The following is an 11,279-nucleotide window of genomic DNA, read 5'->3' as shown; positions in this document are numbered from 1 at the left end:
CTAGAGTCAAATGTGAGGCCTGACAGCTGAAGCTTTATTGAAATTGTGTCATGCAACAGGACAATGATCCAAAGCACAGCAGCAAATCTACAACAGAATGGCTGAAAAAGGAAAGAATCAAGGTGATGCAATCGGTGAGAGTCAGGGTGAGTTCAGTAAGGGTGGATGTTTTTATTGTATCTCAAATTCTTGTTGGATGTTTTCCACATGGACTTCATTGTGAGTCCATCTTGTAGCTCATTCTCTCTGAGTTGAAGCACAGCAGACAACAACTAAATAAAACTGTCTACAGTTGCTATACTTGACCTATCGATGTGGTTCAGGACTGCATGTCTCACCTCGAAAGCAGTGACTTATGTTGGTGAAAAACCAATCTCCTAAAACTTCATCAAGAGTCCCTGTGGCGGAAACACAGCTTTAATTCATTTCTTCAGTAGCCTATACTTGCCGTCCTGCCTGGACGTATGCTGTGAAGGTCATCATATTTAGAGTCAAAGTTCAGTTTACTTGAACCTTTCCCACACAACCAGGTAAAAAGTCAGCACAGAGCAGCTGACCAAGTTTGTAGAGCAGCATCTTCATTCAGTCTGTCTTTCTGTATTTGTCTCTCTACTCAGTGCCAGAAGAACTGAAAAACTACATATTTTTATATAATGCTTCTCAGAAATGTTTTACACACTAGCAGCATAGAGAATAGGCTTTTTGAGTGTGTTAATATAATTAGTTTTTGCAGTGGTTTGCCATTCTAACCCGCAAAATAAAATAAAAGCAACTGTACACTACAAAAGGAGAAATGTTCATAATTAATGTGCAAAAAAAAAGAAATTGGAGCTATAATGTGACCCTGGTGTTGATGCGACAGCAAGTACTTTATGTACTTGGACATGAAAACACGGCACAATTCTCCATCCTCATTTATGTCTTTAAGAAGCCGCACAGTGGTGCCGATTCGTACACGTGCTGTAGTCTGTCATTTTGCGTGCGTGGGGAAGTAATTACAGGACCGCAGTCGGTTTTGTACACGGTTAATAGAGATTAATAAGATCATTTCTGCACACGGGGAAAAAAATTAATGAATGTACAATGTTCTGACCTCGATGACTGCAACCTCTAACATCCCACAACCACATCAGGCCCACAAATTATATTTTTAGAAGCCCTTTTAATTTTCTGTATTTACGGAGAGGAAATTGGACTCCATATGCATGCATACACATTTAGACAATTTAATCTGCGACCTATGACTTTTATTATTTCTACATTTTCTTCTTTATTTTGTTATTTGTTTGTGTAATTGCCTCTTTCTTCTCATTTTTCCTCATTTCTGTTTCAGTATAATGAGTTACCGTTTGACTCTGCTCTGTTCTCCCTAGCATTGGGAACATGTCATCATGCTAAATTATAAACCCAAAGCCTTGCTGAAGTAAGCACAATGCGCTTACAGGAACACACTCATTTATTATACAGAGCTCCTTTATGTTTGCATGTGTATGTCATATTTCATTCATGCTTCACATCGCTCAGCTTATTTGAATTAAGGGAAAATATTAAAACTAAAGGTTTCCTTTTAAAAACACAAACTGCCCATTAGTTAAAATGTAAAAAAAATGCAATACTTTGTCCTTATCACAATGATAAACTGTGCCTACTATGCTCTTCATTATTTGTACATATGATGTTATAAGGATGGATGTTAATATAAAAAAAATGAGGTCAGACTATGTGCATATAGCCCCTGTGAGCCAGACTTGGGGCTCTGTATGATGTCATCGAGAGCCAATTTATCTCTCTATGAAGCCTCATTGTGTGGTACAGATTTGAAAATGTACCGTAGTCTGTCATTTTCTCTCAGGTGGTCTCTGGGTCGGCTGTTCAGATTTGTTAACTGTGCATCTCATTCACCTCTTCATCATCATCTCTTCATCAGCGAGCAGTATTTAAAGACCAGCTTGTGCTTCCAGTCTCTGTCAGATTGCTGTTCCCTCCATATGACTGCTCTGGTGAAGAGACAGCTTAACTATCATTCCAATGGTTTTTGTGGACTTGGTGTTTGTGAGTCCAAACCTGGTGCCACACATACCTGTTTCTGTAATCCGGCCACATGATATCAAAAGAATAATCAACAGCAATTTTCTGGCTACCCACTCTCCGCCACTCAAACTCCATGCTTAAACAAAGATAGATCCCCAAATTCTTCTGGCTAAAACTAATTATCCCTTCCTTGTTCCTGTAATTGTGCAGGGAAGAATCTCTATTTACAATAAGTTCCTATTCTTAGTGTTGTTTATTCCCAAGCTAGCTAGACTAGCTGCAATCACTCTCAGACGGACTGATGAAGGTTTGCAAGTAAATGCCATTTACTTTATAAAAGAAGTGAGTCGATCTGAGTCAATTTGAACCAGGCAGCAACAACTCTTCTGTAACATTTCTCTTTATAAGAACATGACTCAGGTACCAACTGGTTGTATTCTTGTTATGTTCCAATTTAAAAGCAAAGTTGCTGAGCACCTACGTCATTTTGCTGTTAAATCAGTTCTGCAACAACTCTGTTACTGTTTTTGAAGGAGTTTTCAAATATCTATTTCAAATCTATGAGCTTCTGGCTGAATTCTCTGTGTAAGTAGTTAATGTGAATATATGTGTGCACAGAAGGCAACAAATTTGCAATTTTCGCAGATTTATTACAGTTAAATGCCAACTTCAATCACACACTGATCGCAGACTGATTTGGCTCATTGCCATTTTATCGCCATCTTGAGATGCACTAAAGCACAGGTGTCGAAGTCCAGGCCTCGAGGGCCGGTGTCCTGCAGGTTTTGGATGTGACCTTGATCCAACACAGCTGATTTAAACGGCTAAATTACCTCCTCAACATGTCTTGTAGTTCTCCAGAGGCCTGGTAATGAACTACTCATTTGATTCAGGTGTGTTCACCCAGGGTGTTATCTAAAACCTGCAGGACACTGGCCCTCGAGGCCTGGACTTCGACACCCCTGCACTAAAGTCTCTGTGAAGTAGAAGTAGAAAGTCAAACTCTGTGAAAACAGGGGGAAAAAAAACATGCTCCTGTTCGCACTCCTGCAGACTTCACATTGTAGACCCATCCACTGACTCCTCGTTGGTCTCTGGGTCGTAGATGGGGACCAACTTCTTGTCTCTGGTACTGCTACATACCATGAAGATTGCTAAGTTTGACACAAAAGTTGTTCTTTGCTGTCTGAACAAGAAATTGCAGATATGCAAGTGCATGTACTCAAAATGAGGCTTCTGGGAAGCCATCTAAAAATAGAAGCCTGCCAATATTGTAAAAAACTGAAATGTTTTTCATTTGTTTCATAGGCAGAGTCAGAGAACATTTTGATTATATACTTTAGATAAATCACCTAGAAGAGCATTGCGAACATTTAATTTTCAAATACTCCAGAGTCCCCACAAAGAAACACATGTTTTCCGTTTCTGTAACTGTAATCTCTAAAATCATATCATGTGTCTTTAAAGTACAACTCAGCCATTCAGAGCACAAGCACCCTGCAAGGAAGAAAAAAGAGGTACCTCTGTAATTGCAGGTACTGTGGTTAGGTTAAATGCTGTTAGCAGCATTTAATTACCTGTAATCATGGTAAAGAACATCTTGAGACTTTTACAGAGTCAAAGATCATTTGCGCTGGGTCCACATTTTTCTTTAGTACAGCTTAAACATGTAAGTAAACACCAGAAATGATAAAGTTCCACGATGGATATTACCTATTGCTTACATATCATGAATCATTAAACCAGAACACATCCTGATAGCTTTTTTTTTCTATATTATTACTTAATATTACTTAATGAAGTAACTTGATAATTTATAGATACTGAATTATAAGCTTTACTCAATTATACGTCCCCATTTATGAAAGGCCCTTATCTTGTGCTAAATTTGGTTTTGAGTGGATCTGTTATGAAAATGGAAAACTCATTTGTTTGACAAGGATCATGTGATTAAAAAGCCAAACTTAGAAACTAAAGCTACCTGGAGGGGGGAAACAAAGACAAAGTGATTAAAGCATGGCAACTTAGTAGTTTTACTGTATTGTCTGCCACATGTGGGTCCTGTTCCTGCTCTGCAGAATGAATCGGGTGATTCTCTCTTTGAGGTAAACTGACGTATCTTTTTTTTTTTTTTTTGCAGGCTGTGTGCATTTGGTAATCTGCTCAAAGCTCAACAGCACAAAGGCATCAATGCTACACAAACACTCACCAGTCACCTATTCTGTGCAACTGTTCATCTGCTAATTAACGCAAATATTTAATCACCCAATCATATGGCAGCAACTCGATGTGCTTAGGCATGTGACATGCTGAAGACCACCTGCAGAGATTCAAAGATGATTTAAGTGACTTTAATTGCTGAAAAAGTGTTGTTGCCTTACAGGGTGGTCTGAATGATTCAGAAACTGCTGATCAGCTGAGATTTTCACACATGAGAATGTCTTGGGTTTACAGAGGACGCTCTGAAAAAGAGAAAATATCCAATGAGGGGCAGAAAATGTTGATGATGCCAGAGATCAGACTGCTTCAAGCTGATAGTAGAGCAACAGTAACTCAAATAACCACTCATTATAACCAGGGCTGGACTGGGACAAAAAATCGGCCCGGGCATTTTGACTAGAGACCGGCCCACCAGGATAGAGATTGAAAATGTGACGTCATTCAGGGGTAAAACCGCAAAGGATTCTGGGAACTTGAGGCAAGAGGTACTAGCGCACGCAGGCATTCAATTGAACTCAGTTACACAGCGATAAAAAGAAACACAAAAAATGGCAAGAAGCTGTTGTATTATTAACTGCAATAGCCGGTCGCATGACAGCCATTCGAAGCCGACGGGTAAAGAGATCGTTTTTTTTTTTATCGGATTACGTCGTTGAAGAGAAATTTTTTAAGCCATGTTTCCGAAGTAAGAGCCGATAGTCTGGATACACCAAATATAACGTCCCAGAACACTCCAGCTCACATGTTAGTCTGCTCCAAGTATTCCCACAAAGGTCAGTGTTTTGTAGTAGTTAATACGTCATTTTTCTTAACATAATCGGTGATATAGGTTACAAGCAAGTCTGGCGCTGAACAGAAATTGTCGCGCTATGCTCCTTTATTTATTGTGCATAAATAGTGAATTGTCCTGACAGAATATTGCGTTTCGCTTCTGTTTTTACCACGGTACATTGACAAAAACATATACTTTTATTTACAGGATAAAACAGTTGTTTTGTATCACTAATTGTCCAGTGCGATTACAACATACAATATTATTGTCACTGCTACATTTCTGTAATGCGTACCAGAAATTATTTCCACTACTAATTAATTACCGTTGAGCTCAAAGGTTATATTAATAAACGGTTAACGAATGTGTATTTATGACGACGATTTGTGAGACTGGTAAACTTACCTTTGTTTGTACCATGGTCTTTCATTCTACACGGTGCATTTCAAGGTCCTGTACCCATCCGTCGGTAAACTGTACCTGGACTTGTTGCAGTGACCTGAAGTTACTAAAAACTTCATGAGTGTATGCACTCACTCCAAGAACCGTATAATTATAAATCTGAGCGTGGTGAAAGTTGGGCAGCACGCTAACGTCTTTTGTCCACTCTGTGTGCTTGTAAGGGTCTAATCCTTTCACTCCTTTGATTTTTTCCTCGTAACTTTTCTTTGCCTTTTCGTCGAGTCTGTCTTTGTACGGACCGGCATTGTTCTCCTTAGTTTTGTACATTCCTTTTTTGTGCAGCAAAGAAAAACCAAGAAGGTATTGGAACCGGAGAATGAACGTTTTGCGGTGCTGCAAATGCTTGCACTTGATGCGGTACTTAGATTGTTTTGCCAGTTCCCGGCATGCAATGCGTGAAAGTCATGTGATCTGTCAATCGCTATAGGAAAAACCATAAAGCCTTTGCATGAAAACAACTGCTTTGATGTACACTGCCTTGTTGGTATATATGTATCAATCTAATAAACCTCAACCTACACCATCCTCCCTATTCTGGATTTTAAACAGTACATAGCGGAAACAAAAAGACAAAAAGACTACAACACATAGTAGAAATCTTAAATTAAGACCAAGAACACTAGAGGTGAGACATGACCATTAATTAATAATATTATTAATTAAAATTAATAAATGACAGATTTAGTGATATTTTCATAAACTATTTATTTACCAAAACAATACAAAACAGCATGGTAGCACAATATATTTTTTAAACACAGCAACCTTTAAATATGAAAGTAGACGGAGAAAGAAAGGCGAGAAAGAAGAATAAGAATAACACTTAATTGAGTTTTTGATGGCATTTTACATACAGTACTAATACAGTACAGAACATATGGCAAAATACTGGCATCATATACAGTACTTACTTCTGAAGAAATTATATGGGACCCTGAAAAACAGGACACAAATGAAAGGACAAAGAACAGTGAATGGCAATTGATGGACTTACGTTGATGAACTTAAAAAGTTGAATGGTCTCAAGAACCTCTTAAACAAACAAACAATGTATGATTAGACCCTGACAAACAGGACAGAAAGGAATAAAGATTAGATGAATATTAAAATCTATAAAGGACAGATTATGATTGAATTGTAACTCCAAAGACTATTCACTCATCAATAAAAGGTCACCTACAACACTTCCACAGCAGCAACACTGAACATATCTTAAGGCATGGAAACCTTTAAGAAGTGAAAGGACAAACAGTGAAGGTTGAGAAAGAATTGCACTTAATAGATTTTTTCAGACGATGACAGTACTGGTATGCTTACTTTAGAAAAATGGTTGAATCATATTCCATATAGTACTTACTTAAAATGAACACACTTCAGTCCTCCTTAAATGACTGACAGCATCTGAAATGAAACAATGACAGATTAAGACTGTAAGAATATATGTTTATAAATGCCTAATACTCCAATCTCATATTTATTCTATCTATTAAGATGGACAAATTCTAAGCATTTACCAAGCACTTGACTTGTTTGAAGTGAAGGTAGATACTAAACATATTCATTTGGGCAATAACAATAAAGCTGAATTTAATATTAACAATACATAATTAGGAATGTTTTGCTCATTTTTATTTCACCTCACCAGGTTACAAAAGGAGCTTTCTCAGCAGGTCACTCTTCTCAGCTACCCTGTCAATGACCATGTCAGAGTCCAATGACATGAGAATGTCCTTTTCAGTGGCCATCAGCATAAACATCTCCAGCTTGTTTGCAGACAGGCTGCTTCGGAGTCTGCTTTTAATGAACTTGAGTGTAGAGAATGTTCTTTCACAGGCAACCTGAGTGAGGGAGAGGGTCAGCAGGTACTTGTATGCCAGCCCAAGGAGACGATAGGCATCAGACAGCATGTTGAACCGCCTGAGTATTTGATAGCAGCACAGTGGGCAATTTTTGCAAGAACCACAGCTTTTGGTCACAATTTCACTTTCTTCGTCCCATTCTTCAGATCTGTCCTTTGCTGTTCTGGTCATGTAGTCATCTACATGTGAGGTCCTAAGCCTTTCCCACTGTTCAGCAAAACGTTTCAGTTCTGACTGAAGGTTATTAACTGTAGCCCTGCTGTCAAATTTAAGTAGACGGGTGCTGAGGTTTTGAAATGCATTACTTGGTAGAGAAACTGTTCTGACCTGGCTAAACCTCCTGGGATCCAACCATGCCAAATCGGCAAGAAGAGGGCCATGTATGACAAATCGTCTGTGGATTGCTTCAATAACTGTGTCCAGGATGACATTGTGCACTTTCACCTCATATGATTTCTCAGCATTGACTTGCAACTCATCTTCAGGTATCTCTCCGGCCATGCCTTTTCTCTTTTTGGCTCTCTTTTCAGGTAGTTCAGCTTCCACTTCCATGTCTGTGTTGTTCTCCCTCTCCTCTAGTTTTTGATTTGTCTGTTTCACAAATGTGTCTGCAGCTGTCTTCACAGTTGGAAAGTCCCTGGCGATACTTTTGAGGCCATCTTGTGTGGCAGTCACCATATGATGTGCAGAGAGAATGTCCATCCCCTTTGACTGGAGGTACTTCGACAGAGGAGTTGTTTGCTCAAACACTCTAAGAAATATCTGTGCTGTTAACACAGTTTCATGCTTCAAGAGACACTCTTTAAAGCCTCGTGCTTTGGCACGAACAGCTGGCTTTTCTTTTTCCCTCTTTTCAATGGCTTCCAGCGTCAGCACTACATCAACGAAGAGGCCATCATCTGGTTTTCCAAAATGTCCAAAGATTTTTTGGAGGGCATCATGCTTGGCCCACCACCGTGTCTCACCTATTGGACTGAGGCGTCTGTGTCTTGTCTCTTGGGTTTGTTTCTCCCACAGATTAACCCTGTGATAGGACTCCTTGATGAACACAGCTATGTCATTAAGTAAATTAAAGAGTGATCCACTTTCAATGACACTTTGTGTTGTGTCAGCAATCACAAGATTAAGTATGTGTGCATAGCACCACACATGCACATGAGTTGGAGACTGGGCAGTCATAAGTGCTGAAAAGCCTTTGTACTGGCCCTGCATATTTGAAGCACCATCTGTTGCATTCCCAATGCACATGGCCTTGTCTAGATTCAGATGCTCTAAAACTCCGGAAAGCAAGTTTACAAAGTACTGCCCCGTGGATGCTTCGCACCTCACTATGGAGACAAGCCTCTCCTGCACAGCCTCAGTAACATACCTGATGATTACTGAACACTGATCATAACCTGTGATGTCTTGGGTTGTGTCTAGCTGAACAGAAAACATCCCAGCTTTCTGGACATCACTGGCAATGCTCTCTTGAAGGAGATGGCCAAGTGCATCAATCACTGAGTTGACAGTTGTTTTGGAGAGTAGGGTGATGAGAGATCCTCTACCTCTTGATCCACTGGTCTGATGCAACTTCTTGCTTTTTTCAATGCAGTCATTCAAATGTTCTCCAAGGCACATATCATACTTGCCTAATAACACAATCAGTTCCAGAAAGTTACCATGATCGATGGTGTTATCACCTAAAGTGTATGCAGCCTCATTCTCTACATGCCTATAGCTGAGTCCCCTCTTCCCAAGTACTTTGATCACATCCACTATACGCTCTAAAACTTGCCGTCTCTTTTTCACTTGTGCTCTGTGAGCTGACAACTGACTGCCACCAAACAAGCTCCTGATGTTGCCTTTTGAGCACCTTAAGAAAAAAGCTTCAGCACAGGTCTGGTGTGTAGTGCTCTTTTCATGCTCCTCTGTGCGCAGATGTATATGTCGCCAGTCACTCATGCCTGTTATAAATGTGCTGGTGTCAGTCCGCCTTGCAAATGCCAGACACACAAAGCAGAACAATAAATGGCGTTCTTTGCAATAAGTAAGCCACTTCCTGTTGGTGCCATCTTTACAGCTGAACACCCTCATCACAACTGCACTTGTACTGTTCTGCTGTGGGTGGTAATCTAAGAAGGCCTGTAATATGGCAGGTTCAGGGCGAGCAAAGTAATCGATGCCCTGGCTCTCTCTCTCCTGCTCTTTTATTTCTCTCTCTTGCTCCATCTCTCTCTCCTGCTCTTCTGTATGTCCCTGCTGCTCCGTCTCTTTCTCTTGCTCCATCTCTCTCTGCTGCTCTTCTGTATGTCCCTGCTGCTCCGTCTCTTTCTCTTGCTCCATCTCTCTCTCCTGCTCTTCTGTATGTCCCTGCTGCTCCGTCTCTTTCTCTTGCTCCATCTCTCTCTGCTGCTCTTTTATTTCTCTCTCTTGCTCCATCTCTCTCTCCTGCTCTTCCATCTCTCTCTCTTGCTCCATCTCTCTCTCCTGCTCTTCCATCTCTCTCTCTTGCTCCATCTCTCTCTCCTGCTCTTCCATCTCTCTCTCTTGCTCCATCTCTCTCTCCTGGTCTTTTATTTCTCTCTCTTGCTCCATCTCTCTCTCCTGCTCTTCTGTCTCCTCTGTCACAGACTTCTCCACTTTTGATGATAAATCAGCCTGGTGCAACATGTAACGATTGGCACAATTTGTTAAGATTTTGAGGGGTTTGACAAACTAACCTTAAGCATAAAATAAAATTTACTATCAGTAATATCACATTACCCGCCCAGCAGTATATAAACTCCGTTATGCTAGCTAGTACGCAGTACAAGTTATTCTAAGCGACTGTAAAAAGTCAGCACAACGAAAACAAACTACAACTAAACTTGGTTTATATCTGACACAGATAGACAGCAGGTCATAACTTCTTACCTGAAGTTCAGTTCCTCTGCCACTGGGACCGGCGGCCGTCTCAGGTCTCTCCTCCTCTTGCCTCCCCTTCCCTCATCCACCTGCTGGCCTCCACCACTTGCTGATGTTGCTAAATCTGTGGAAGCTCTGCCATAGCTACCACCAAACAATTCAGTTATTTTTACACATTTGGCAGCGTCTGCCTGAAGGGCTTGTTTCCTTTTGGCCCTAATTTTTTCTGCACCTCCTTTCCTTTTTTTGTTCTCCATTTTCTTTAGTTCGTCTATAAGATTGCTAAACAAGGGGGAGGGTGCATCCGACCTCCTCGGCTGTAATTGGTCCAGCCCAGAGTCAATCATGACCAATTGGCCAATCCAACACCTTTCATTATATATACCCTTCCTAAAAAAATTTAAATAAATAAATATATCCATCGGCCCATAAAAACAAAAAATCGCCAGCGGCCCACCGGGCAAATGCCCGGTATGCCCGATGGCCAGTCCAGCTATGATTATAACCAAGTTACGTAGAAGAGCATTTCAAGAGCAGCAGAAGACCATACTGGGTACCACTCCTGTCAGCTTAATGCGATCATAGAAGACTGGAACAACATAGCCTGGTATCAACGTGAAAATATGGATCCACCATACCTTGTATCAACAGTTCAGGCTTGCGGGGGGTTGAGCACAGTTTAAACACCACAGGCTACCAGCTTATTGTTGTTATCTCTGTCCATTTCTTTATGACCACATTGCTCCTATCTTCCAGCAGGATAACGCACCATGTCTCAAAGCTCAAAAAACTGATTTCTTAAACCTAATAATGAGTTCACTGTACTCCACAGTCTCCAGATCTCAAACCAATAGAGCAACTCTGGAATGTGATGGAATACCAAATCTGCTTCATGAATGTGCAGCTGACAAATCTTCAACGACTGTGTGAAGCTGTCATGTCAATATGAACCAAAATCTCTAAGGACTTTCCAGGACTTTGTTGAATCCATGGCAAGACGACTTAAGAAAGATATGTGTGTTTGAACCACGCCAACCACTTCATACATG

The 11,279-nt window shown here is 40.5% G+C and overlaps 1 protein-coding gene across 3 annotated transcripts; it reads right to left on the bottom strand.

The window, feature by feature from the left end:
* Positions 1-6,195: 6,195 nt before the first annotated feature.
* Positions 6,196-9,728, bottom strand: LOC109196779 (uncharacterized). 3 transcript variants are annotated; one of them, XM_019351171.2, is made up of 3 exons: positions 7,128-9,728; positions 6,843-6,886; positions 6,196-6,419 (listed from the first exon to the last, which is right to left on the bottom strand). In XM_019351171.2, exon 1 carries the CDS (start codon positions 9,724-9,726, stop codon positions 7,132-7,134), a length of 2,595 nt encoding a protein of 864 aa, XP_019206716.2. In that variant the 5' UTR covers positions 9,727-9,728; the 3' UTR covers positions 6,196-6,419; positions 6,843-6,886; positions 7,128-7,131. The 3 variants fall into 3 exon arrangements, 2 of the variants coding, with proteins under 2 accessions (XP_019206716.2, XP_019206715.2); XM_019351170.2 differs by having other exon boundaries at positions 6,196-6,886; XR_002058154.2 differs by having other exon boundaries at positions 6,218-6,250; positions 6,397-9,728.
* Between the last annotated feature and the right edge of the window lie 1,551 nt (positions 9,729-11,279).

Source organism: Oreochromis niloticus, linkage group LG23 (genome assembly GCF_001858045.2).
Source record: "Oreochromis niloticus isolate F11D_XX linkage group LG23, O_niloticus_UMD_NMBU, whole genome shotgun sequence".
Classification (NCBI taxonomy): domain Eukaryota; kingdom Metazoa; phylum Chordata; class Actinopteri; order Cichliformes; family Cichlidae; genus Oreochromis; species Oreochromis niloticus.
The sequence above is the reverse complement of the archived record's forward strand: the minus strand, read 5'-3'. Positions and strand labels throughout refer to the sequence as shown.